This window comes from Nipponia nippon, unplaced genomic scaffold, assembly GCF_047370975.1.
Source record: "Nipponia nippon isolate SJK-2023a ecotype South Korea unplaced genomic scaffold, ASM4737097v1 scaffold_8, whole genome shotgun sequence".
Lineage (NCBI taxonomy): Eukaryota > Metazoa > Chordata > Aves > Pelecaniformes > Threskiornithidae > Nipponia > Nipponia nippon.
The window spans coordinates 2,314,167-2,342,027 of NW_028262402.1; the positions used below are offsets into that span (position 1 = coordinate 2,314,167).

At 42.5% G+C, this 27,861-nt stretch overlaps 1 protein-coding gene across 1 annotated transcript in view; it reads right to left on the minus strand.

Annotated features, from left to right (window-relative positions):
* The window catches only part of SVEP1 (sushi, von Willebrand factor type A, EGF and pentraxin domain containing 1), a 135,643-nt gene extending 108,429 nt beyond the window's left edge, over positions 1–27,214 (minus strand). Inside the window, exons 1-3 of the mRNA XM_087742677.1 lie at positions 26,565–27,214; positions 7,542–7,797; positions 6,147–6,323 (exon numbers count right to left, since the gene is read on the minus strand). Coding sequence (XP_087598803.1) covers positions 6,147–6,323; positions 7,542–7,797; positions 26,565–27,089 — 958 coding nt within the window. The 5' untranslated portion in view covers positions 27,090–27,214. The remainder of the gene's footprint in view (positions 1–6,146; positions 6,324–7,541; positions 7,798–26,564) is intronic.
* Positions 27,215–27,861: the final 647 nt, after the last annotated feature.

Genomic DNA, 27,861 nt, shown 5'->3' on the forward strand with positions numbered 1-27,861 from the left:
TCCATAAAGCAGGTTGTACAGGTGGGAAACAAACTACTTTGGTGCCAGAAGCGACTTAAAATCCAAGCAAAACTACTGTACTATCATGCAAGCTAACAATCATCTGTCAGAGTCATTCCTACCAAAAAAAAACCCCTCCTGACACGAAGAATTTACTGACTTCATGCTTTTAAATTACCAAACCAAAGGAATTTATCTCTATTGTGTGCTCCATTTTGAAAAATCTTGCAGTGTCCAAATCTTTTTTTTACTCAGCCTTTGCTTTGCTTCCTATAGTAACAAGCAAGAGAATCTACCTGAATTTCCAAAAGCAAAGCAGGAAATACTGGACTTCAGGGGACAAATTTTCGTGAAAGCAGATTTCAATGTAAAAGATCTAGAAGAGCATGTCTACATGCTTCCAGATGTATTTATTTTCCACACAAAATATCTGTAAAAGCCATTTTCTTCACTCTTTATGCAAACAATAATTATGAATGTTTTTGCATTATTTTTTGAAGTCTTAAAAAGATTTTTTTAAAGACAATTAACGTACTAAACTTCCATAGCCTTGTCTATAGCACTTGCTTCCTATATCCACCTTCTTCATCCACTTGTCTTCCAGTACCCTCAGTGGAAAACCAGATCGGTTTACATTTCTCCTGTACTTACCCGTCATGATGTTATGATACACTCCCTAGAAAAACACACTCATTTACATTCCTTCTGTATTTAACCATCACGATGTTATGCTCAAATTGTTACCCATAATGAGTCAAACAAGACTTATAAGAAAAAGAAAAAATACACAGAATGACAGCAAGGAATGTTTTTGCCAGTATTAATTAGGCATCAATTCACCGTTGCTTAGTCATGGGTATTTTGCATCCTTCCTCTTGGTTTAGATCCCTGCTTTCTTGTTTTCTCTTCTCTTCACATGACAGCCAGTCATTTTAATACAGTATATTCACCATAGAACCTCTGTGTACTACCACAGACGAAAAGCCACTGAAGAAAGGCTGTAACAGAAGAAGGCTCCACTCAGGAGAAGCACTTTTTAAAATGAATAAATTACAAATAAAAGAGTAAAATATACAAAGGTTACAGAAAGGCGTTCACGATTAGAGAGCTGTTAAGCAAAAGGGGAGAACCACTGACTGGCAGGTGTTGTACACAGAGCAAGGACTCTCCACTCAAGCTTTTCTGTCTCTACAGTAGATGAGTCCAACCCCAAGGCTCTCCAAACTGCTCAGGTTTTGCAAGCTTTAATTAATGCTTCATTAAGCACATACATCCCAACTTCCTTGCCCAGCTGTAATCCAAGTTTTTCCAACCCATCTTGTTGAAAATTTTTATTTGCTTTCTTCTTTTTGGTTATCAAGATCTGCAGGTTTATGTGGCACAAGATAACACATTAGCAGCCATTTGACACTTTCCTCAAGGAGATGCTCCTTTTTCAATTTGCCCGTTTTCAATGGCTGCAGGTCTCAGGAGAAGGCTTCTTTTAGTGAGAGCTAAGCTAGAACTGAAGAGTATTTTTCTGATTTAGAAATTAAAAACAAAGGAGAGAAGAGGAACCAAAACAAACTCCTGTCCACTTTTAAGATGCAGATTCAATAGATGAAAGCATGACATGGCACTGCCTTGTGAGACAACAAGAAACTACATTCCAAGAGCTTGAAAATCTGCAGTTCTGTAAACTAATTCGAACCTCCAGATTCAACAGGCGAATTTAGCCTGAGATTTTACTGTGGCTAGAGACATTTTGTACACTGTCTTTCTCACACTCCCTTTCCTGCTCTCTTTTCCCTCCCTGTCTGTCAATTACTAGCGGAATCTCAGAGTCCTGCTAGTGGTTCTCCTCCAGATTCATGACAGGCACCCGCTTAAGAGTATAGTGTATGTTATGAAATGTGTGTTAACAAACTCTGGATGCCTTGGGGTTTGGAGGCATCTTGTAAACTTAGTGAAAATTTCCACAGACAGTATGACACATTCAAGATGGTTGGCAAAGCTTCATTAAGCCAGTAACTCCTACAGGGTAGCTAAAGAAACACCTCACGAAAATGAATATTGAGAAAGGGTGACCCAGCTTCCAGGGGGGTAGAAGCTCCTATCAAAAGGAAGGGAGGAAGGACACAGCGTGGCAGAAGAGATGTCTAGCTTTCTTTGACTAGGCCATTGGAATCACCACTGGAATTAAAGTTCTTCCTGTCTGACTAAGGAAAGAACTGCTAGTAATATATTAAACACATTTTTTTTTTCTAACTAGAAAGCAATCCAATTAATGAACATCAGGTTTTGTTTTGCATTCTCGATTGGAACAGTCCTGAAAATCTCATGGAAAAAAATGCTCAGCTGAAAATTGGGTCCAAAATCCAAACCACAAAATGCAAATCTCCCCTGCCTTGCTGGACCTACAGGTCCTCAAAGTTTAAAGTCTTTTCAGTGAATGAGTTCTGAATTAAAATTTTTTAAAAAAAGTCGAAGTTTTCACATGATTTCAGGTTTCATTGGAACGGCTCTTTACAGACCTAATCCATGTGCTGTTTTGTAAGGCAAAACTGTTGCCCTAATGGCTGTGCAGATGCTAACTGATATGCTGCATGCTCCTAAATCAAAGTCTAGGCAACCTATTGAATACTTACACATATGGTGAAATTCTACACTTCAAGAATTATACCCAAGCAGTGAACCAAAAATAAAACAAAAGAAGGAATAACTAGCATAGACTAATTTAATTTACTAGTTGTGCCCTGCCAGCTGCATATCATCTTCATGGATACCTTGTGCTACATAAAATGGGGTCTACATGTTAGATTAAAGAAACTACTGGTTGTAAGACAACAGTTTCCCGACCTCCCCAATAACAGTGGTTCTTCTTAGAAGGTAACTGATGAGATGAACATGATGGGTATCATCCTTTAGTTGCATTGTCATGAATCTAAAAGGTCATTCAGCCCAAGAGCCCACTTAAAAAAGAACTTTCTCTGGAGAGTCTTGCTGAAAAAAAATAAGTGTGAAAAGGCCATATTAAAGACATATTTCCTAACTTCCTAAGACAGAGAAGAAGATACAAATGGAGATGTGGACATTTGTTTTACTTTTCCATGGAACAAGCAGTTGACTTGAACAGCCCACCTTTTTACTGCTGGAATGGAAGACACAGTCTTAGATAGTGGAAATCACAGATTTATTTTTGCTGACCTCTGTTTTTTTGTTTGGTTGTCTCTAGTTTGAAACTCAGTATTTGTAATCAAGGAAAGGAAGGAGAAAAAAAAGTGAAGCGTTACTGAAGAGGAAGTGTTTATGTACTCTACAATACTTGGGACTGGTTATGATACCGCCTCTGTTCTTCCTCTTTCTCCCTTCCTTTGTCACAATTGTCACAGATGTCTCTGGCTGCATGAGGCACCTAGTGTGGGCCAAGAAGCTTTTGTTTGGTTTGCTTTATAAAGTAGAGAACAGTCAGTCTGTTCTTCTTTCTGTGGCACATCATCAACAATATTACAAAGAACAGGAGGGGGACAGTGAAGCCAATTTCTGCTTTTCAGCACAAAGCATGTGGCTCCTATTTTATTTTATGGAAGCTTTCTAGAGAGTGTTTTCAGGTAATTAGGAAAGTGAAGAACTGTTACGATTTTTACATAGTTATTCTGATGCCTCACATTTAAAACCATAAACAACAGTAAGGTGGTATAATGCGTAAGCACGACAGCGTACAGAAAATTACCACAGAAAATAACTGAAATAGGAAAAAGAACAGATACGTCACAGAACAATCTCCCGTCTTAATGAAAACTTTTTAAAAAAAAAGCCTTACTGTATTAAGTAAACATAGGCTAATAGAGTATCTGCAAGTTTAACCAATCAAAAGCTAAAAGTAGTCCAATTAAAATGTACGTCCTGTCACTGTAAACTTGCCAAAAGTCCTCCTGCACATTATACAGTGAAGAAAAGTTAAGATGCATTCTTAAGATTCCTTATGCGTTACAAATCCACAGCTATGCTCAGCTGGGAAACGTTAAAAAAAAAGGTTGGAATCCTTTTCAGAATAAAAGATTTCAAAATATGCTGGTTTTCCTTTAAAGAACACATGTTGCCTTTTGTTTCTGTCTGTCTTAAAGAGTTGAGCAGAGCAGACATTTTAAAGAACAGGCTTGAGTTACTCAGGTCAAGTTCTCCCTAAAATATATGTATGCATCTTCAGTTATCTTCACATATACAGCAGATGGCTGCAATCATCAGCTCATTTGCAGTGTTTCTAACACCAACCCCTTTTAAAAACTTATTTTAGAAGCACCTGTTGATGATGTCAAAATGAAATTTTCCTCTGTAGCTGCAAACTGCCCATTTAAAGAAACCAGACTTTTATAATTTCTGGTGGCACTCAAAAGGTATACTCACCCCATCAAAAGATCCTTTATGTAGAAAGGGTAACTCTAAAATGATAGGCCCGCTATTTTTAGGACTAGCTCAAAACAATATTTAATGATACAAGCTATTGACAGAGGCAGAAATGCTGCATTTATTTTCTTCAATAGGTTACTAGGGCACTCGACGTGGAGGAAATTGACTTGAATTACAAAAGAAAAAATTAAGATGAAAATCTGATTTTGTCTGGAACAAATTAGAATTACAACTGAAAATAAGCATACTGGAACGGTATATCTTCGCTTAGAGCTAATTGAGCACACAAGGAAGCTGCACCCACTTATTTAAAATAGGACTCTGATCCAATGTGCCAGTGCTGATGTTGACTCTAACTACGTTCTAAGTACTCATGTTGCACTTAAAACCCAATGAATTCCTGCATACCTACTTCTCTTAATACAGAACAAAGGAAAGATCCTCCAGAGGCACAAGGTGAATTACAAGGTGATAACTGGCAGACAGTATAATGCAACTGATCAACTTCCCAACACAACCACTGGGGTATCTTAGTCCGTTCTTGCACTGGTGATAGCCAACACCTTTCCCTCACCATGTGCTTATGTGTAGTCTGGATCCCTCAGTGTATCTTTATAATCCTCCTCATGCAGGCATACAGACGATACAGCCTCCACTAAACCTTCCCCTGAAGGAAATCTTTAGCTTCTAGTCACAAACCTGCCTGTGTCTTGTCTCTGAACAGAACTACCAACTCTTACAAGTTACATCAAGAGAGTCTCTACACATAATGAAAATCACATTTAAAAAAGCAACACGGCCCTCATAAACAACCAAGATCCATGTATCCACCACACTTAGTTCCCATCTCGTGAGGAAACACCTCAGGAGAACTCTGATATGCAGAATGTAAGTGAGAATATGCGAATACAAACAATATCAATATAAATATTGTATTTTGTTTCTAGTTGAGAAATATTTGATTATAAGTACTCCTTTTGTCCAGCTCACAAAACGAATATAACAGAGTTCAAATACGCTCTGACGATTTTGGAACTTTTGTCCTAGAAAAATCAATAGAGTTGGATAAAACCTGCAAACCTTCTCTGACAATAAAGAACTGTAAATTGTTGTTATTTCAACTGTAGACTTTGAATGCATACTAGTAAAAGGACTTGTTCAAAAAGCAGTAAAAACAACAATCTTAGCAAAATGTGATGAGAAGTTTCTGTTTAGTGACCCAAATGCCTCCTTCCTCTTTAGTAACTGCAAGTCAGTCAACACGTAGAATTAAAGAACATTTAATTGACTGTAAGTTTCACCAAGGATTATCCTGCAAAGATCCACACAGACAGCCCCTTTCCAAACAGGAAAGTTCATGGAAGTTCAAAAAGTGAAAAAATCTCCAAACAGCAAAATTTATGAAGGAAAAATTTACTAAGAGCACTTGAGTGCAAAAGACGTTACCTCAGACTTGGTAAACTCTAGTCACAAATTGTTGGTGAGCTGTGCTTTACGGAAGTTCTATTGTGTCAGAACGCTGGCCCTATCCTTACCTCTTTCCTGTGCATCTCTTTGGGCTACTGCTGGAGACAAGGTATAAGGTGAGTTTGACCACTAGACCTATTCTATGTTTTCAGCCAGAGAGTTTTCCAACAGTGGCAAATGCATTTTGATCCAGGTTCATAACCATAATCCCAAACAGAACTTCTCACTCTCAACTAGATTAGCCATGTGTTCCGGGCATACAAACCCAAGCACTGAGACATAAGACTCACCTGTGCATTCATGTTGTAGTCCCTTCCCATAGTATCCTTTTTCACAGATGCACTCAAACTGGCCAGTGTGAGTGCCACATTTACAGCTTGCCATGATGTCGCAGCAGTTTTCATTTGCCTCACAGAGATATGAACAATGCGATATATCTTCTTGGATATAGCTGCCAGAGGGCAGGTCTGAAATAGTATCAATTTATTAACAAAAAATCCAAACAAAAGTCCCCCCACCTCACATTATGTCATTAATGAAATGTTTCTTAAAAACCTTAGGTTCCAGTTCTAAGCAGTAGCGATGGCAGCATGAAACAGAGCCTTGCTACACTCAGAATGTAAAAAAAAAAAATTTATGTTCTTAATCTGGAAAAAGGCTCACTAAAATCCATGGTGCAAAGATCCTCAAATTTTCTCACTCACATTCATTTGAGTCTAACACTGCCAGAATGCAGTTTCACTCCCAACAGAAGCTGCTGAGACAGCTTTTCCTGGCTTTGTTGGATGCCATCTTTGGCATCAGGAGAGCATTTGGTCACAGCATGTATAACCAGTTGGTCATACTGAAAAAAAAAAATCTTTCCTTTGGCACATTCACATAGACCGATTAAACCTTACCTGGAACAAACAGAATGGCCGTAAAGCACACTATTTATGTTGAAGTAGCATGCTTTTAAAAATTAACTGTAACAAATAAATGCTAATGGCTAGTCTGATGCATGTTCTAAGCCTCAATCAAGCAGCACTGGCTTACAAATGAAGGTCTAGTCATGTGTTCTCACTTGCTACTCTAAACTTATTCTATTTTTCAGGAAAAACACTTTTTTTAGAATACGGTAGATTAAAAAAGGATAAAACCACAGTCCAAACTCTCTTTCTACCCCTTGGTCTTTCCAGTTTTATTGAATGTATAAGGTCATCAACACAAACTGTATTTACCCTTATACACAGAGATCTAAATCAGTTCTGAACAAGCTAGCTTTTGTTGCTCTGTAAAATACCAACAGGTATTAAGGCTACTCCTAAGGTCTGTACTAGGTGCCTCTTTTGGACAACGAAAAGGCTGTATCTGACTACAAGGTTCATCTATTCAAGCAAAAGCTACACTGGGCCAAGACCACAGTCAGTTCTTTGTGGACAAAATGAAGAGTTGAATGGAGATAAGTATGTATATACCAAGGAGGAAAATTTGGCTGACATTTTGTTGATGATGAGTTAGTCAAACAAACAATTTATTCTTTCACCTGAAGAATGAACATGTCTGCCAGAAAGTAAGAGGAAAAATAAATTTAAAAAAAAAAAGGAATCAACACTCCATGAAATGTAATTACAAGACAGTACTGGAGATCCTTCTATTCAGACCCCTCTGCTCTCTGAAGACTTCTGAGGTTAGTAAATTAATACCTTCATGAAGAGCCCTGCGTGCCAGAGCTTCAAACTCAGTAAAACTGTGAAGAAGGTAACAGTGATCTTCTTTTGGATGGGATGCCATGTCATTCAGTTCTCGGATGTTCCCCTGCCATATCCCGAAGGTGAAGATCTCCACTCCAAATTCACGCAATGATGCTGCAATGGGTCTTGGGTCTCCCCCATTGGAATATCCATCCGTAATGAGAAATATCACCTTTGTGGCATTTCCACGGGCATGCCGTAATATTTGCTGGAAGAGAAAATGAAATTGCACACCTCAGCAAAGGGTTAGCAGCAGTTGATCTGTACACTACTTCCTCCATGACGTGGCTCCTTTTATTTGAATTATACAGCTAGGTTAAGTTCTTGCAAGACTACCACTACAGCAAAGATCAACCATCTGCAAGTAGAGCCTGTGGTTAGACAAGGCCAACCACTGAGTCACACTTCAGATGGTCACAGCCTGCACAAGCACAGAAATCATGACATGATCTGAAATGAGACACTCTTCACGCTGACTGATAAAGTCACCCATGCGTCAGACAGCAATGATCCTGACCAGTGCTATACCAACTTCATTCAGTCTGCAGGTTGAATAGGTAATACAAACACTGAAAATCTAGTGCAAGACCCATGGGACCAAAGTTCAGATGCTGCCAACTGTCTCAGTGCCATGGGAGTGATATGGATGCATATCAGCTGCCACTTTGGTCCATGTTGCCTTTCCATTCATTCAGCACATGATTGCCATTCAGTTCCAAATCTGATTGACCATTCAGGTAGGTGAAAACTCACTAAATCCCACCATGAAAATGTGCTGCAAATGGTGGCACACCCATTCTCATTATCATGCCTTTCAGTATGTAATTTACGACAAATCCTCTACAGTTTGTAAGGGGTAACTAAGAACAAAAAGTATTTTATTAGGGATTATTTTGCTTGAAAAAATCCACAGATCTATTGCAAAAATTGGAGGGACTGACAGATCGATGGAAGGTGAAAAATCAGTCAAAATGACAGATACAAATGTTGAAAACAGCTCTCACACACAGTATCATCTTTTTATATGATGAATCTATGAGCAGTTAAAGGTTCCACTGTGATTATCTGGCCACAGGCCTGTGAATTTTATATTTCCACATGTTCCTTTCCACCTTTCCTCTACCATTTCCTTGTCTAAAAGGTGAAATCTACTGAACTTCTGGAAAACAAAACAGTGGCTGTGTCATTCTCTTCCCATATAAGGCAGATGGAAAAGAGTTATTTACCCAGTAAGCCCACAAGAAATTTAATAGTGTATGCATAGACAGAGAACATGCCACAGAGCATGTACATACATGTGCATGGGTATGACAGAAAAGGCAGTGAGATGGAAGAGATTCTGTCAGAAACAGTAGTCTAAAAAAAAAAAAAGCATCTCGGATACCTGATGCACAATGCAAAAATATAGCTGTACCTGATGAGGCTTCATAAGCCTCTCCCTATGAAGGGAAGTTGAACGGGTTTTGGAAATAGAGAACAGGGGATTAGTTAGAAACAAGTTCCTACTCATTGCCAGGCTAGTAAATTACAAATAAAAAGCAAAGAGTTTGGGTATATCTCCTATTAAAGAAGCTTCAAAAGAGTGACCATGCACAGGATGACTTGCTTTCCTAAATGCACCCTCAGCATGCCTCCTACAGTCAGCTACTGAATCTTCACTACCAGCACAACTGCACTAGGAAGCTGGAACCTGGAAAAATAAGCAGTCTGCAAAACTGTAATTTTATGCATGGAAAACAAAACCCAAAGTGTTACAGTAATTATTAGTTTCCTACAGCATCATGCATTCAAGGATTGAACGTCAAGTCAGAGACAATAGCTATGAAGTTTAACCAGGTAATCAGTTGAAGAAAGAGAAACAAGTGGCCAAAAGCACAGTCAGTTTTCTTTATTGTGTGCAAACTGCTTGCTCCTAAGAGATCAAAATCATTCAATCTGCATCTCACACCATGGCGACTGCTTTTCTGTTGGTGACACATTTTTGTTTTTCTTGCAAGTCTGAGGTAACAAATATGATCCAACATATTTTAATGTCATCTTGTGTTTTGATCCACTAAATTATAAGGCCCACGTCTGATTTATTGTTAGTCTCCTTCCAACAAGAATTTGGATTGTTGGTTAGTTTAACCCCAGCATAGCATTCCCCATTTTTCCCTGTTGAATTGTGCTTTTCTCCCTTACAACAGTTTGCCAGGGTCACTTTCGCTTGTCCGTCATGGCCTCAAGAACTGCCCATAGTCCCTTCCATTCTGCTGCCATCTACAGATTTAAGGATCATTCCTTCTAATACTTCACACAAAACATTTGTGACAACACTCCGTAGTGCCTGAGTGAGGACATGCCCCACAGATTCCTGCCCATTTCACCCTTCCAGTCTAGACAGTGCACTAGTGCTAATTACTCTCTGAGTATGTTTGTTCTTAGATGACAGGCAGAGCACCTGCAAAAATGCGATGTTAACATGCTATGGACTAGAAACCACCCGATGGAGTTAACACTCTCATAATTAGCCGCAGTCTGTCAGAGTGTGAGTATATATGGGACCACCACCAACCTCCTCTTGGTGGCCAGGTGCTGTCTGTGGCCCTAAAGCAAGGGATCATGAAGGTGTACTTTCTCCTTCCTCTCTGAACTTACGTAGAAGGAATTACATGCAGATGTTCACTTGGTAGCATGCAAATTACTACCATGTTTATTTCAGTAATAGATTGTACCATGCTACAATCAATACGACAGACCACATTTGACAGACCTTCGAATGATACTCCAAAAATCGTGTCATTGTATGGTGAGTAGTAAATGCATTTAAGCCACCCTTAACAAACACAAATTCCAAATACAGATATGAACTGAGTTAGATAGTTTTATTACAAAATCTTGAAGTAAGACTGGGATCAGGCTCACCCAGCATGGGCTTATGAAGGGAGCTCCTGCTTCACTAACCTGGTCTCCTTCTATGACAAGGTGACCCGCTTAGTGGATGACGGCAAGGCTGTGGATGTTGTCTCCTTGGACTTTAGTAAGGCCTTTGACATTGTCTCCCACAGCTTTCTCCTGGAGAAGCTGGCTGCTCACAGCTTGGATAAGTGCACTCTGCACTGGGTTAAAAACTGGCTGGACGGCTGAGCCCAGAGAGTGGTGGTGATTGGCGTCAAATCCAGATGGCGGCCGGTCACGAGTGGTGTTCCCCAGGGCTCAGTATTGGGGCTGGTCCTTCACTGATGATCTGGATGAGGGGGTTGAGTGCACCCTCAGTAAGTTTGCAGATGACACCAAGTTGGGTGGAGTGTCGATCTGCTGGAGGGTAGGAAGGCTCTACAGAGGGACCTGGACAGGCTGGATTGTTGGGCCAGGGCCAGCTGTATGAGATTCAACAAGGCTCAGTGCTGGGTCCTGCGCTTGGGTCACAACAACCCCATGCAATGCTATAGGCTTGGGGAGGAGTGGCTGGAGAGCTGTCTGGCAGAAAAGGACCTGGGGGTGTTGGTTGACAGCCACCTGAACATGAGCCAGCAGTGTGCCCAGGTGGCCAAGAAGGCCTATGGCATCCTGGCTTGTATCAGAAATAGTGTGGCCAGCAGGACCAGGGAGGTGATAGTGCCCCTGTACTCGGCACTGGTGAGGCCACACCTGAAATCCTGTGTTCAGTTTTGGGCCCCTCACTCCAAGAAGGACATCGAGGTGCTGGAGCGTGTCCAGAGGAGGGCAACGAAGTTGGTGAAGGGTCTAGAGCACATGGCTTATGAGGAGCGGCTGAGGGAGCTGGGGCTGTTCAGCCTGGAGAAGAGGAGGCTGAGGGGAGACCTTATTGCACTCTACAACTACCTGAAAGGAGGCTGCAGCCAGGTGGGGGTCGGTCTCTTCTCCTTAGTAACAAGTGATAGGACGAGAGGAAATGGCCTCAAGCGGCGCCAGGGGAAGTTTAGGCTGGATATTAGGAAAAACTTCTTTACCAAAAGGGTAACCAGGGACTGGAACAGGCTGCCCAGGGAAGTGGTTGAGTCTCCATCCCTGGAGGTATTTAAAAGACAGGTAGAGGTGGTGCTTAGGGACATGGTTTAGTGGTGGACTTGGCAGTGATAGGTTAACAGTTGGACTCGATGATCTTAAGGGTCTTTTCCAACCTTAACGATTCTATGATTCTATGGTTCTATAAAGTAAAATTTTCTGGCTTTCAGCTCAATCAAAAGCTTACAAGTTAGGCCAGTCCAAAGAACCTGCAGAGATTTTATAATCTTTATCAGTAAGCCAGGCCACATTTCAGGACAATTTGATTTTGCTTTGACAATTCATTTATTTCAGGTAGATACTAAACAAAAGCAAGCACACACACCATAAATCAAAGCACAGACCATTGGCACCGTGGTCTGAAAGACTGCCAAGCAATGTGTTGCTGTTGGGCTTGATTTTATTGCTACTTGTATGCAAAACCCAAAGGGAGTGAAACCAAATTCTCTTGCAGACAAAAATACCCTTCACAAACCAAACCTATTGTTCCTCATGTTGCTTAAGTCGTAAGTGGAAAACCAGAATGAAGTGAAAAACCAGAATGAAGTGGAAAAGTAGAATGAAAACAATCAGGAAGATAAAGACAAGGCAAAAGACAATATGAAGACAAATAGTAGGAAAAAAATACAAATGCCTCATTTCAAAATGCATTCTGAAATGGATGCTCTACGACAAGCAGCATTGCAGGCAGAAAGGGTAGTCCTATTTGTGATTAACACATATAATCAACATATTTAGCATTAACTGTGCTATTTTAAAATAGAATGTAAGCAACTTAAACTTCTGTCCAACTTCTTAAGTATTCAGGCTGAAATTTTCCACTCAGGATGTTTGCTTCAAGCTGTTTGCGTTCAAGAAAACGGCTTTTATTTCGAAAAACAAGATGAGGAAAAACATATGTTCCTTCCATACTTATTTGTTTTTTGCAACTGTAGCATCTCTGAGCTTTGCAGAAGGAACTTTCTATCTGCAAATCACATTTATAATAAAGGTAGAAAAAATATATGCAAGTTGTAAAACTTGTGTAACTGAGAAAGAAACCACAACTTGCACAGGGTTAAGAGACATAATGGAGATTGCCAGTGCAATTCTCTGAAGATCCCACCTGCATGCAGCTTGCTCTAGCAGAATATGATTTCAACTCGCAGTTATGGCATAACACGTACAGAAGGGGGAACAAAGCTTAATTTTGGCAGGACATGGCTTTGCAATTTCAATCATATCCTTTCAGCACTGTTTCCCTCTGTGTGTAGCACAAAGCTGCACAAACTTTGCAGATGAAGGTAGTGGGCGGCACTACACATTGCCCTAGTTTTTCAGCAAGTGATACTCATAATAGGTAGCAATCAAACTTACGTATTTTCCTTAAACACAGGGACATGTCTACATGGCCAATGAACAAACTAACTTGAGCCCCAGTAGTCTAGCCAGGACAACATGGATCTCAGAAATGACTATTTACTTCTGATTAGTAAATTAGCAGGGATCTCTGCTTTACAAAACTACGCTGCCACCAATGCCCTCTGAAACTGCTGTGCAGAGTACACAAACCCTTCGTGTCTTTCCGTGTGATCAAGAAAGGTTCCTCAGCTGTAGGTCCCATGAACAATAGCTTACCAAGCCCTCTTAAAAAACACAGGTCATCAGTTACAATAAGTGGGAAGCGCCAGGAAAAGAACATTTTTGAGGGGCAAATATCCCTTAGCTACATGACCCTGAGATAAGGCAGGCAGCCAACAGCTTTTCTGTCCTCTGCATCTGAAAGGGCAAATCCCTCTTTGGGGCAGCACTTCTGTCACACACAGACACAAATTGAGCTAACAGGTAAGACAGCACAAAGCTGTCTTCCTGCTACCTGATGGACTCGAATATTCAGGCACCAGTGGATCTGAGTAGAGAAACAGATGGACAGACAGACAGGATTGCTACATATTGCCCGTAGAAATCAAAACAAAACAAAGCCACTGAACAGCTTGGCCCTCATGTCTTGCAGCTGTAACACTAGACACAGAATCCCTGCTGTATAATAGCAGAGGAAAAGAGCAAGGGAAAGAAAGAAACACTCAGCATTGGGGGTGGGAGGGGTGGAGGGGTGAAGAAAGACATAAGTCTATTTTTAAGTCATCTGTATATGTCTGGTGGTCCAGTTAGTGTCTGTGAAAGCACAGTGACATAAAAGGTCACCATCCAGAGCTGCTGAGAATCCAAGTAACAGTCTGCATTGCTCTGCCTCTTCTCTCCGATATTTGTGCGGCATTTCACATAATTTTTGTTTCCTTTAACCCTGACTCACATTCCTCTATTCCAAGACACCTCTCTCCCTCCCTCTCCAGAAAGTCGTTTTTAAAGCTGTGTTTTTCCCAACAGAAATTTCATATATTTTAAAATGTCTGTTCACTTAACCCCTAAACTTGTAAGCACACACAGAGGTGGTTCCACGTATTTAAACAGTCCCCATCAACTTCATGGACTGTATCTACATAAAGATGACTTTTTTCATGACAAGGTTCTGCAGTCCTTTCATAAATTGTCAGGTTCTTCAATAAATAAAGATTAAAAGCCCACTAAACAGTACTTGGAAGTTAAAAGGATCCTGAGAACCTGTTTCTTTGTTATGAATATCCACATCTGCTTCTGATTTTACCATCAAATGAACCTGAGCACCAGCCATAACTCAAAACAAGGTGCTGAATGACCTGTTTAATTGAGAGCACAGACCAGCTGGTCACTACTACAAATTAATAATAAGGGATAAGTGCAAACAAAACAAAACAATTAACGCTCTTGATGATTGCAAAGAAATGCAGGGGGCCACTAGAAACACCTTGACTTTGCCCGTTTTAGTACCAGTTTTCTTGTCTACGCTTCTTTCACAGGACTGATAGATCAGTCAGTTTCAGTAATCCTTCCAGATCTTAAATAAAACATTCTTTTCACATTAGCAAAAAGTTACTACCATCTGTATTGTATTCAGTCTCTGTTTAGTGTGTACAAATATCTGGCAGACTAGCCATTTTCTTTGTGCCAATAACAGTCCTTAGAATTAAAAAATGAAGTCTTGTGCAACAAAAAAGTTGTCGTACAAAATCCGCCTCTAGAAATTCACTACTGTAAGGCAAAATGAAAGCCTATCAGTACAGTCACAAAAACAGCTAAATCTCTAAATTCTGTGATTTTAGGATTAACACAGAGTTTGTGATACAAAATCAGGGGATGAGTCTCATCTAAGACCAAAGACTTCTTCAGTCATTTGACAGCCACAGCAATGATGTCGTCAAAGGTTCTTTGTTACTGCCTCGATTACATGTTCTGCATCTAACCCATAAACATTTGATCTTGGGCCTGATCTCTGTCCTTACTCACTATCTTGCTTTTAAAGAAGATTTTGACCATACAGAAATGGCTATTAATATAGCTGTCTAAAGGGAAACAAACTGAAATGGGCTAATCTGTCTCACTTTACAAACTAAGCCTTAGATAACATCAGACAGCCCCAGGATCCTTGCCAGGAGAAGCCTGCCTTAAAAGGTTTAAGTTGGACCCTAGCTTTCAAAATAACATTATACAAGCATTCATCACAAAAATTACACTGCTCCTTGTATACCTTGTAGGGAATACACTACCTAAGGGCTACAAAGGGAATGTTATTTGTTATAGGTTGGGAAGAACCATCACTGCACCTCAGAACCAAAACAGAAAGCCCTCCATTAAAAAGCCATTCAGCTCTGCTACACCAGTAGACCACTTACACTGCATTTGTTTTCACCCTAGGAATTACATAAAACCTACACACCATGGGATGAGTTCTGAATAGAATGAGAAGATTCTTTTTCCCAGAGGATCACTTATTCACTATAAAAGAAATAATTCCCATTTTATACTATTAAAAAATTAATATAACTATACATAATACATTATCATTATTAAACTTACATTAAAATGAATAAATTGTACTTTATTACAAAAAACACTGCATAGATCTGAACTATATATTCAGCAGAATATTAAAACCGTATGTCTTAAATCATAGAATCATAGAATCATAGAATCGTTAAGGTTGGAAAAGCCCTCTCATGGATGGCTTCAGAAGCGGATCTGCATGTCATTCACAAAGGGAAATGGCAATGCTAAATCCTTTTGTGAAGCTCATCCTTTGTTTCAAAGTTCCTTTGCTTTCATCCTTCCTGCAGGTAAAAAAGTCCAAATCTGGCAGGAAATTTCACACAAATAAATATTCTGGAAAGAAAAAAAAATCAGTACTTGGATCAACCATAGCTTTTGGTGGAGTTGAGGTATCTTATCACTGAATCCTGAGCAATCCTAAAGAAGTTGGTCATCTCATAAGAGTAATGCAAAGCTAGGGAGTGACAAATACTGTTCTCCTTAATGATGATACAAACGCTGTTATTCCTCTGCATAAAAGAGCTGGCTATACCTCCTCTGCCCCCTCTCTGAAACAGCAAAGGTCTCATTTCGCCTTTTCTTTTGGTCACTGAACACTGCTACTTTCACTGCTCCACTCAAATAAACCTTAACCCCTCTTTAGGTTTCATTGTCCCTTTCAGGAGAGGAACTAAAAGATATTCCACAGTTAGAAGTTTTGGTTTCAACTGTTACCTTTCACCACCTTCTTCTGCACTGCTACACAAACTCTACAGAATGAGCTGTTACCCATATAGAAGAAATTCACTAATATAAAAGCTTTCATTGAATATTCCCCTAGCAGGAACTGCACTCATAACTCAGGGAAAAGATATATCTATAGGGTTAATCTGGATATTTAAATAGTGCTACAAGTAATAGGCTGTTGAAGATAACAACCAAAAAGACATTTTTAAAAAAGGAAAAAAAAAAAGGTTAATTAAAATAGAGTGATTTCCTGCTGGTCTAGTCTTGTATTACAATGATTTTCATTTCAGTTAAATAATGTACTAGCTCCACCAATTATTTTCTCATCATTAATTTATGCAAAAATGGGTGGGTCATCAAAACCATGTCCTTAATCTATGCATGTATCTTTTAATCTCTCCTACCCTTCTCATCCCCTCTATCTTCAGCCTTCATCTTTTCTTTCCACAGTGTCACCCTCTCTGCATGTAGTCATCTTCCACTTGGTCTTTTATCCTCTTCCAACTTACATGTGGTTTTTGCATAATTGGGAATGAACTTTCCAGTCTCTTATCAATAACAAGTGCAAGAATCCTAACTACATTTTTTTTTTTTGCTTAGCCACAACACTTACCTTCCAAGCATCTCTAAGTAACTGGCACGTATGACCTGAGTAAGTCTCACAACTGAGTCAGACATCCTCACTCTATGGATCAAAGCACACAGGTAAGAAAGCCAGGTATGTTCATGGCCAGGAAATGTAGGGACATGTCATCTGAGGAAAGACTGACAGATCTAGTACTGTTCAGCCTGGAGAAAAGAAGGCTTGAGGTTCTCTTATCCATATATATAAATACTTAACAGGGTGGGGCAGTAAAGAAGATGGATCCAGACTCTTCTAATTGGTAGCATGAGGCAAGAGGCACAAGCTGAAATATAGGAAATTCCACTTAAACAGAGAAAATAACATTTTTACTAAAAGGGTGATCAACCACTGAGACAGGTTTCCCAGATCTGCATCCCTGGAGATATTCAAAACCCAACTGGACAGAGGCTTGAGCAACGTGATCTTGTAGACCCCACTTGAGCAGGGGGATTGGACTACATGGTCTCCAGAGGTCCCTTCCAACCACAACAATTCAGTGATTCTGTAGTTTTGTGACATGGAGGAACATATTTGACTTCCAGTTCTTAGCATTTATTATTAACCTGACCTTCTTCCTTCTTTCTACAGCATGGATTCTGCCTGTAATGCCTGTGTTACATTTTCAACTCTTTAAGTACCGTTGCACAGTTAAAAAGTGCTATTTCATGCATTTTGTACAGTTCGAAAAATGAGCAAACCATTCTTACTTCAGAGAGCAAAGCTATGCACACCATGTCAAAGACAATCATCTCCACATTGCATAAAGACCGTTTTTTCCCTCCACCATGAAAATAAAGAAAACCCAAAACCACCACTGCCTTTGCAATGACAGGAGCTACTACATAGAATTTTGACTATGCACTTGTTTCACACAAGTGCTAGGAATGTTGGATCTGGTGACTTGAAATTGGGTGACTTGCAGTTTTGAGCTCTGAATTAGAACGAACAGAATGCACCTAGTTTCCAGGAAACAACTAACATACATATCCTTCATCTTCTGTCATTCTGAGGTCTTCTAAATGGGACATTAAAAGACAAGGCACATTATGAACGCAGCCATTTCCTCAGCTCTTGGTGCTGTACAACCTTTTAACAAGTTTATCAGGACTTTGAATGGAGGCCTTATATGCTGCTATGCTGTGTGCTATATTCAAAATATCATCTTGCTAATAGATATCAGTTTGATTCGAAAAATGAAAAATCCTAGTTTTCTTTGTGTTTGAGCAATTTCCATCATTAATATAACCAAGATGTTACTTGATTTCTCTAGTAGTGCTCTGGTCTTTTGCTAGTAATAAAAAAGGGCCTCAAAAATATTTTACTGAATATGTAATTAATCATCATGTATTTTCAGACCAAGCATTCACATCACTATTGACTAGTGCATCTGCCAAATATTCATTTCTTTTGTGTTTGTTTTAAACCCTCATTACTTTAAAAAAGCAGGAAAAAAAGCTGAACGGAATAATTAATTCCAAAAGGACAAATACAATTCATGACCTGGCCCATCTACTGCCAGCTGTCACTGCTCAATTATCTTCTGAATATCTTCTTTTGCTCCAGGACTGCCAGAATTGAGCAACATGAACACACAGTTGTCACTGATAAGAGCCCTCCCAGCCCAACTGGGTGTGGGGGAATGTTTGCGAGAGAAATAGGACAGACAATTGGACTCCCTGCCTCACTGTTTATACTGCATATGCTCAGCAGAGCACCACAGCTCTGAATGCTGAAGTTTTTTACAGGCTGCCTGTCTGATTCAAGGAGGTTCTTCATCTTCCTGGTTGAGGTTACCAGAGACACCCTAAACCAGAGGGAACATCATAATTTTAACAGGAGCTTTTGTTTTGAATTGTGTTAACATGATGGAGAAGTGAGTACCTCAAAGATTTGAACAGGGTCCTGGTCACCTGAAGAGCCTACCTGTTGCTAAAGGCAATAGCGCTTTTCATTCTGCACCTAGGAGAGTCTGAAAATTCTGAGCACCGTGAACCTTCTGTCTCGCCTGCAAAATCTAACTTTCAAATTCCAGTAACAAGTGGAATTGGAGGACAAAGGCTCAAAATATGTCACAGAACATGCAAAATGTATTACATATAGAATATTAATGCTGAGGTTCATGTCAGGAAATACTGCTAAATATGATGTATTTTGCTGCAAAGGCCTCTTGTAAGTCTAGGAAATTAATTAAAAATAAAACTTCTTTTGTCCTGACTTCTTCAAAATTTTAATGCCTGGAATTTATTTCCTACTCTTGGAACAGATTGCTCCATAGCTTTTCTGGTTTGTCTTTGTATCTCTGGAGCAAAGCACATGGTAAGGCTGACTTCTCTGTGAAGGTGCTAACTCTAAAGGACTGGGGATCAGAAGGTACTTACTGTCAGACCCCTCCAGCAAAGGCTCTGAGATAAGAGGACAAAAAAATTTTTTCTCAGGGAAAGTACTCTCTGTTCCTGAAATATTTATGAAAATATCATCCAGATACCATAGTGATGAAAGGTTTCATTCACTGTGCTGTTAGTTCTGCTACTGCATCAGCGGGATTTATGTTAATTCCTGCAGCAATGTCTCATGTTTCTCACCTTTCCTCTGCCTCTGTATGTTACACTGGAAAATGGCTAAAGGCTTTGTGGTACTATGCTGTAAATAAAGAGTGTGCCTTCTAAGGAGAGCCTGTCTTGGCAGATATGCAACACAGTGGATGCTGGGACACCTCTCTCTCTTTGCGTCCCCAAACCTTCTCTCCTTCTTCCTTCGCACATGGCTGGTTGACAGAACAGAGGCCAGGGAGGCCGCTGTACACTGTGCAGTGCAGATCCTTCCAGGCAGGAACATCATCTCAGCTCTCAGAGCTAGAAGTTATGAAAATGTCAGATGTGCTCTGACCATATGACCTTGTAAGGCTTAGGATTAGACCAGCCCCCTGTAGCCCAGGAAAACGGGCTGAGTTGGGTACATGATGGCAAGACAAGGAACAACTAGCCAGTAATAGTTTCCTTGCTGTTAGTGCCCATCTCAGCAATGAGAGACATGGAACACCCTTCTTTGTGCTGAAAGAAGTATGTTCTCCTACGGTTGCCCCTTTTTTTCCAGAAAGTTATAGTTCTTTGCCTGTGTCTTTTTATGCTTAGCACACAACAACAACTTGAAAACATCAGTGAGGCTGGAATATGTTAACACTGGTAGAATGGATCAAAATGAAAGGGTCTTTCATATAAATGAAAAGCAGACTTCAGGTGACTAATTTCCAAAACTTCAGTAAAATCCATCCCATTACTAAAATATACTGGCCATTTGCACAGTTCCTTGGCACCTTTCTTAAACACTTTAACAGTCTCTCTGCTTCTGAAAGGCCCCCAATGCACATGTGGCATCTCCTATTGAAAGCAGATGGGAAAGTCAGAAAATGTCAGCTCATCGCTATATCATTCAACTATATTCGACACAGCATCACCAACAGCTATTCTTTGCAGGTGGAAGTCATAAAGCACTCTACGCAGTCATGGGAGGGATCAAACAGTATGCCCATAATGATAATTTCAGCCTTAGAACCTAATGAAGGACATTCAGAAAACAGAGACAGTCAACTGGTAACTAATAAAACCTGATGTGCTTTCCACAGAACTTCAAGATTTTCATGGAGACCATGATTTAGATTAAATCTAGCATGTCTTCAAAGATCTTCTCTCTGCTGTCTAGAACCACAAACACCTTTGAATACTGCTGACCAAACTCACAGTAGCGCAACAAGCAATAAACAACATGCCATAACGAGCACCTACAAAATTAAAGAACAAAAAGAGAACTGTAACTTCAAGTTCTTTTGTGGGCTGATTTGCCATTCTCAGAGCCACCAAGTTGCATGAACAAACTACTTGGCCAGGAGTTGTGTCAAAGCGTAAGCACTGATGGTAAATTGAAGTTTTAGTAAGCCATAAACCTTGCATGAAAATATTGTAAACCATTCCTTCCAAAACAATTCTTTTTATACAACATTTTGCATTGCTGATACTTATCCCTAGTACCAGTATGAACATATTGTTGGAGTATATTCAAAGGTATGAAAACTGTGGTTTGGGAGGGCACGCAGTCCAAAGTGCTAAACAGAACTGACAAATGACTTTTTCAAGCCATGAAAAACAATTCTTTAAAAAGCAATGAAGAACAGAATGCTCACTAGTATTTTTTGCCTTTTTTGATCAGAACTACCACGTGTATTGCTTCTAGGGACACTGGAGAAGGAAGAACATGGAGAATAAGGGAGAGGAAGCAGGTGTTTAATTCAGGATCTAGAGTCAGGCGCTGCACATGGGGATGACCCTACCAGTGGTCTCTTCTGGGATACAGACTCCTAAGGTGAGGCACTTCAGTCTGTGCCTGAAGCCAGGCTGTCTCTCTTCTGTACCTCACACTGATGAACTCAGTTTGCCTCGTTGAACTGACGAGGCAAAAGGGTACGTAGCAGTACCCTTCAGTGCTTCTTGTAAGGCACATATTTTAGCATTTTAAAAATAAATTACACTTAAGTTAAAGGGAAGATAATAAATGGCTAATCTGCTAAATACCAGACTTCCAAATCACACACTTCTGCTTAGACCAAAGTGCAGGCCATAGTTTTGGGAGCACAAACAGGCCAACTTCCAAAGAACAGGTTTTCAACCAAAGAAAATCTTAAGCCTGCTTAGCCCCATATATGATGCTAAACAGAGCACTTTTTGCCTGTCCTGGCCAAAAAGTCGGAGAAAAAATTAACTACTTAATAACTTCTTAAGGTAGCCCCATTTCAGGCTAGGTCTAAAGACAATGAACAATGTGCAGATGTGTATCTTGCCTCTGACCCTGCTGTATTAATCTTGGGACCAAATCCTATGCAAGACTGCAGTATGCACGACAAGTACTTTTCACAAACACCGAACTGATTAAAAGGGGTGATTTAGAGCTGACAATAATGATGGCTGACAGGAACTCCACTCTCAATTTGCTCAGTAATGGCTAACTACCAGCTCGGCAATTTCAAAGGTGACCACAGAGGTAAACCAGATTGACTTCAGTTTTTATCACCGTAATCTTTAATACAGACTCCAAGGCCGTACTAGAACTTAGAGAGGCCCACTGCTGTCAACTAGTCAGTTAGCTCTAACTGACCTAAGCCATCATCAGATATTTAGAGCACAATGCCAGAGATAGGCTAGAATCTGCTGCTCTCTCATTATTAGCTGCTGATTTTGCAGAGGTCATAGGAATAAAAATCCATAAACACATTCTTGATAAACAGACAACATACATGACTCTAAATGCTCACCTTGTCAGTGAGAGGGTACTACTATTTTCAAATTCAAAAAGTTAAACCACTTACATGGTAAGAAAAGATTTTCAATTTCCTTTGCTTCAACTATTTTTTTGGTTTTGTTTCAAAATGAGATTCTGAATCTGAAAACACATTGAAATTAAAAGCCAATTATCCTAGTGGGAAACAATGCTGCATCTTGTACTTCCCTGCTTTTCACATACAGAAGAAACAAAGCCACCATTACTTATTTAAACAAGCATTAAATAAGCATTAGAACTGTTTATCCTAAATTGATATGTGCTTACATTCTTTTGAGGGCCAGTTTTTCATGTTTGTTGATTGGACAACAACAGAACACTGAATTTGACGTGCTGCTTGGCCATTCATCATGCTCCCTCAATATCAGGTTAGATACAAAAGCCAGATTGTAAAGACCAGATACTCAGAAAATGTGTCACTTGATTCTGTAGGTGCTGTGACAGACCTTCCACTTACATACTGACTTCAATGGAGTGAAGACGAATTACAGAAGCAAAAAGCCTAGCTTTTTAATGCAACAATTATTACAACAACACAGAGCAACTCCCAAAGCCTCCCTCTGCTACTGCTTTGCCAAGTCGTTTGGAACAATCAACTTGTCTGTTTAAGGCTGGCTCTGTGCTACCTCTGACTTCAGCTGAAGAGCAGTGCACACCTACAACTTCCCAGTTCAGTTTTGAAGAGAAATACCTCCCATTTTACTTCCATTGGAAGACAGAAACAAGCCTGTCTTCTTGGAAGCAGCTATTATTATTTTATCAAGAGGCTGCCATGTGGAGTAGTTTAAATAATTTGTGTTTTCATCTTTCTTAGCCCACAACAACCAGTGCAGCTTCAGGATGTTTAAACTGTCCATCAATAAATACAGCACATCAATGCTGGCACATACGTAACTTGGGTGCTAAGGCAAGAACACACCGTTAAACTTCCACCGCTATAGGACGACCCCTCGTTTCTATTTCACAATGGATCTGGCAACAAATGTACAACCCTCCCATGAGGTGCAACGGGTGCTGTTAGCAGTGGTTATCTCTCAGGATCAGAAGCTCCAATCCAGGTGCCTACAGCTGGGAAATTCAGCACTTCACACTACTGAGCTCTTTGGGCTTTAGATGCATTCCTTAATCAGCAGCAGCAATGCTTGCTCAAACCTATTTGTACTTTGTTCAGTTCTCCTTCGGTTCTTCCACACTGTCACAACAGCTCTGCAGCTTTCCACAATGCAATAAGCAATCTGCTTAACATAAACTGCATGTCGTTTGTGCTGTCCCACCAACTCACTATGTGAAAAACTGAAGCCAAAGAGTTTTGAATGAGCGAGCTTAGCTTCTTCCCCTTTCTTAGACTGTTTACATGTGCTTTAAAAGAAAGACTGCTGAACATGAGCACTTGCTAGCCCAAGTGTGGCATGAAATCCCGAACAGGGTCGTGGAACTGAACACTGATAGCAGTTCAGCCTTCCTCATCAGGGTGCTGCCCCTTGCCGCTGTCTCTTGTGGTACATCCTTCATATTTCTGTGTACCTCATAGAATTTATCTTTAGTCTGTTGGGTAGGAATGTCAAAGCGTGGTCCATGTGGCAAAAGTAAGCACGGACAGCTTTGACAAAACATAGAAACCCCGCAATAAACCTCTCTGCAAAGCACCTTTGGAGAGGATGCAAAACTGCAGTCCCAAGGAGAACTCCCTTATTTTTTCAAAGAACATGGACATTACATGGATGCACAACAGCTTGTCAAACTGAGCCACTCTGCTTTTAGGATAATGTTCAATGAACGGTTTTCCTGCCACAGGTTCTGAGACTGTAACTGCTAAGTAAATCTTGCTCCTGTTCACTGAGGCTCCCAGGTCAGCCACTGACTGGCCTGATGACCTTGCAGAATTCACTTATCTCTCTGCCTCCGTAGTTTCTGTAGATCTGTCACAGACTTGAATTAATCACTTTGAGACCTACCAATGAAGAGTGCTGCACGACGACTTAAGTGCCGGGATTATTCTAACAGTGCCCTTTCCCTTCCTTCATTTTCTGTTACTACGACACATAACTGATACTATTTCGGGGAGTTTGTCATGCTTTGCAGACACTTTTGGTTTTGGAAAAGAAGCAGAGAATTCTGGTTAGAAGCAGAAGGAACCCCACATTAAAGTGTAAGAAGAAAAAAGACATTTTAGGAAAGTGAAAGAAGAAATAATTATGGTTGTACTAAAAGACAGTTAAAAACAAGGGACAGCAGTGTAAGAGTCCAGAGGGAACAACATTTTGTTATACTTAAAATACTTCTCTAGATTTATTCCAATAGTAGTATTTTAAACTTGGAACAGTCATTTTCTGAATAGTCCCTAGAAAGGAGAATATTCCCTGAAGCTGTAATTTGTCTCACATGAAGAAGACGTACTGAACAAAACCACAGTACAGTATCTTTAACGAAGAGCCAGCAAGCAGCCCGCAATTTAACCTTGTCATTCTATCGCCATTCTCCCTTGCCACCACGTGAACATTTTTGTTCCCACATTCTTGTGAGACCACAGTGTAAAATGACACTGATGCTGTTGTAGCCACAAGGTTTAGCTGGGCTCATAAAACTAAATTGTAGGTTTCTGAAGGGAATTTTTGTTTATTCCATTTCAAAGATATGATTAGTCAAGACTCTGTATCAAGAACACAGCCAGTATTTCTTAGGCTTATGTTTTGTTTGTAATGGTTATTTTTAACTCATATCATTAACTTTTTCACACAGCGCCCCTGGGATGGATCTATATTGAAACCTGACTTCACAGTGGAAGATCTAACATAAGGATGTGTTCTCCTAAAGCAGGCTTTCCATGTGCAACTCGGAGCACATTAGACAATGGTCCTGCTTTCTCCTGCCAAATGTGAAGACGAGAATAATCTTTGCCAATTTCATATGCCCAGTGCTGATGCACCTCTTGCAGTCTCACTCACCAACTCCAAATGAGAGCGCATAAGATGTTTCAAGAGAAGTACATCCAATGCTCAGCTACAGGACACTACTAGAAATTAAGACATAAAAATAAGAGAAAACTAGACTTGCTTTGGGAACGCTCCTGCACACAGAGGCCAAATGGCAAGGAGCAGCCTGGTCTAGCCTTGTAAAAAAGCTTCCAGAGTAGACTGGCTGTCCACGAGCCATCTACTGGGAAACCTCCCCAGCATGCTAAGTGCCAACACATGCCTAGGAGCTGCCTAGACCAAATTTGTGCCACGGGACTGTATAACAACTTAACACCACAGATGATCATGTTCCAGTGTCTGGAAACATTCCTGGACATGCTTCTATTAATTGGTATAGTACATACAGCTTAAGGGCACCTTTGTCAGTCATCGGTAATTAAAATAGTCACCTGGTGACAGCACGTAGATATCTCTGACTGCTGACAGCTATTGGGCACCCAAATCCCGCTGCCAAGAAACAAGGCAGACGTTTCAGATGCCAGACTTGAGTCATATATATCACTTCTGAAATGGGGACATCGGCTCCATGCTCCTTCAAAGAATGAATTTCACACATTTGTTTGCAAGGGCAGCAGAAAACATGGGAGCCACAGGCGCAGACAGCACGGGAAGATGGGGACTAGTTGGCTTGACCAGACTATTCCGCATCCCACACCACACCGTTCCACATTCCACCATACAGCCCTACACCCCTTGACGCTGACCGCCCTCGCACGCCACACAGAACCACACTCCCACACCGCACGCCGCACAGCACACCGCACACCGAGCCAGATGCCTCACTGCCCCACACACCAGTGCGCCTCCCCTCACTGCTGAGAGCTCACCACAGCGCACCCCGCGCCTCACCGCACCGACCCTCGCCACCACACACGCCTCACGGCACCACTGCGCCCCTCACCACACGCCTCACCTCACCACACACCTTACATCACCGCCACACACCTCACCTCACCACACACCTCACCTCACAGCACCACGCACCTCATGGCACCACCACACACCTCACCTCACCACACATCTCACAGCACCACACACCTCATGGCACCACCACACACCTCACCTCACCACACACCTCACAGCACCACACACCTCACGGCGGCACCACACGCCTCAAGGCACCACCACACGCCTCACGGCACCACCACACGCCTCACGGCACCACACGCCTCACGGTACCACCACACGCCTCACCTCACCACACACCTCACCTCACCACACACCTCACCGCACCACACACCTCACAGCACCACCACACGCCTCACCTGACAGCCACACGGACACGACACCCTTCGCCACACACTCCACCGCACACCTCACGCCCGCGCACCCCAGCCCACGGCTCAGCCCGGCGCCACCCCCGTCCTCCCTCTCTCCCTCCCTCCCTGCCGCCCGCCCTGCCGGGCTCACCGCCGCCTGCTGGAAGGCGCCCTTGGTATAGGTGCCGCCGCCGCGGTAGGAGATGGCGGGGATCTCCCGTCCCAGCAGGGCGCACTTGTGCTGCTGCGGCCGCCGCCGCGAGATGTAGTCCACGCGTGGCACCACGTTGCTGCGGGAGGAGAAGGTGACGATGGCGACACGCGTGGCCGCGGGCACCACGGGGAAGTCGGAGAGCAGCTTCTTGACGAAGCGCAGCTCGCTGAGGAAGTTGGCCGGCCCCACGCTCGACGACTCGTCCACCAGGAAGACCAGCTCCAGCCGCCCGCTGCGCGCCCGCAGCCGCCGCACCTGGCGCTTGAAGGCGCGGCCCAGCTTCTCCACTTTGCTCTCCGTCGTGTCGGGCAGCGGCGGCGCCGCCAGGGCGGGCGAGGCGAAGGTGGGGGCGCGGGAGAGGGAGACCGGCGGGGCGCCCGCCCGGCCCTGCGGCGCCGACGGCGGCAGCGACAACGACAGCGACAGCCCCCCCCAGCAGCAGAGAGCCACCAGGGGCCACATGGCGGGGCGGCGGGCGCGGGGAGACGCCGGCAGCCGCGGGAGGAGAGCGGCTGGTCGCCCCCTGACGCCCCACCTCCTCGCTCCTCGGAGGGGCGGCCTGCCTCCCTGCCTGCCTCCCCGCCGGCCCCCGCAGGTATCCGCGCCCTTTAATCCCCCCGCGGGCCTCCCCCGCCGCTGAGGCGCTGCTACTCGCACGCCCCCCTCTCGGCTGCCGCCCCCCCCCCCCCCCCCCCCGGCCCCTCGCCTTTCGGTAACGAGCCCCCCCCCCTCCCCGCCGCCCCGTCCCGCCCCGCCGGGTCCCGCACGGCGGGCGGGGGCCAGCCCGGCAGCGGCGGGGCCGGGACGGCGGTCACGGGGAAGGCGCCGAGCCGCAGCGGCGCGGGGCCGGCGCTCGGGGGGCGGGGGAAACCCCCCCAAAAAGCGAGGAGCGCCTTTTGCGCTACCCCCGCCGCCGGAGCGGGAGCCGCTGCTCGCAGGGACGGAGCGAGGGCTCGCACTGACACGTGCTGAATTAATCGTGGTTAATTTAGCCCTTTGTTTTGCGGGGAGGATGCGCGTGTGGCTGGGAGTTTGACAGGGGTACGCTCCGGTCCCGCTCCTGCCGCTGTCACGGTCCCCCTTCCTCGTTCAAGGGGACGCTGCCTCCGCCTGTGGAATCAGTTTTCCAACTTTGAAGATGTAGCCATACCTTGCTGATGGCGAGGCGCCTGGATATAGGGGGTGAGTGTGCACAGGGGTATGTGTGCGAAAGGCAAGGACAGCACCTGCGTAC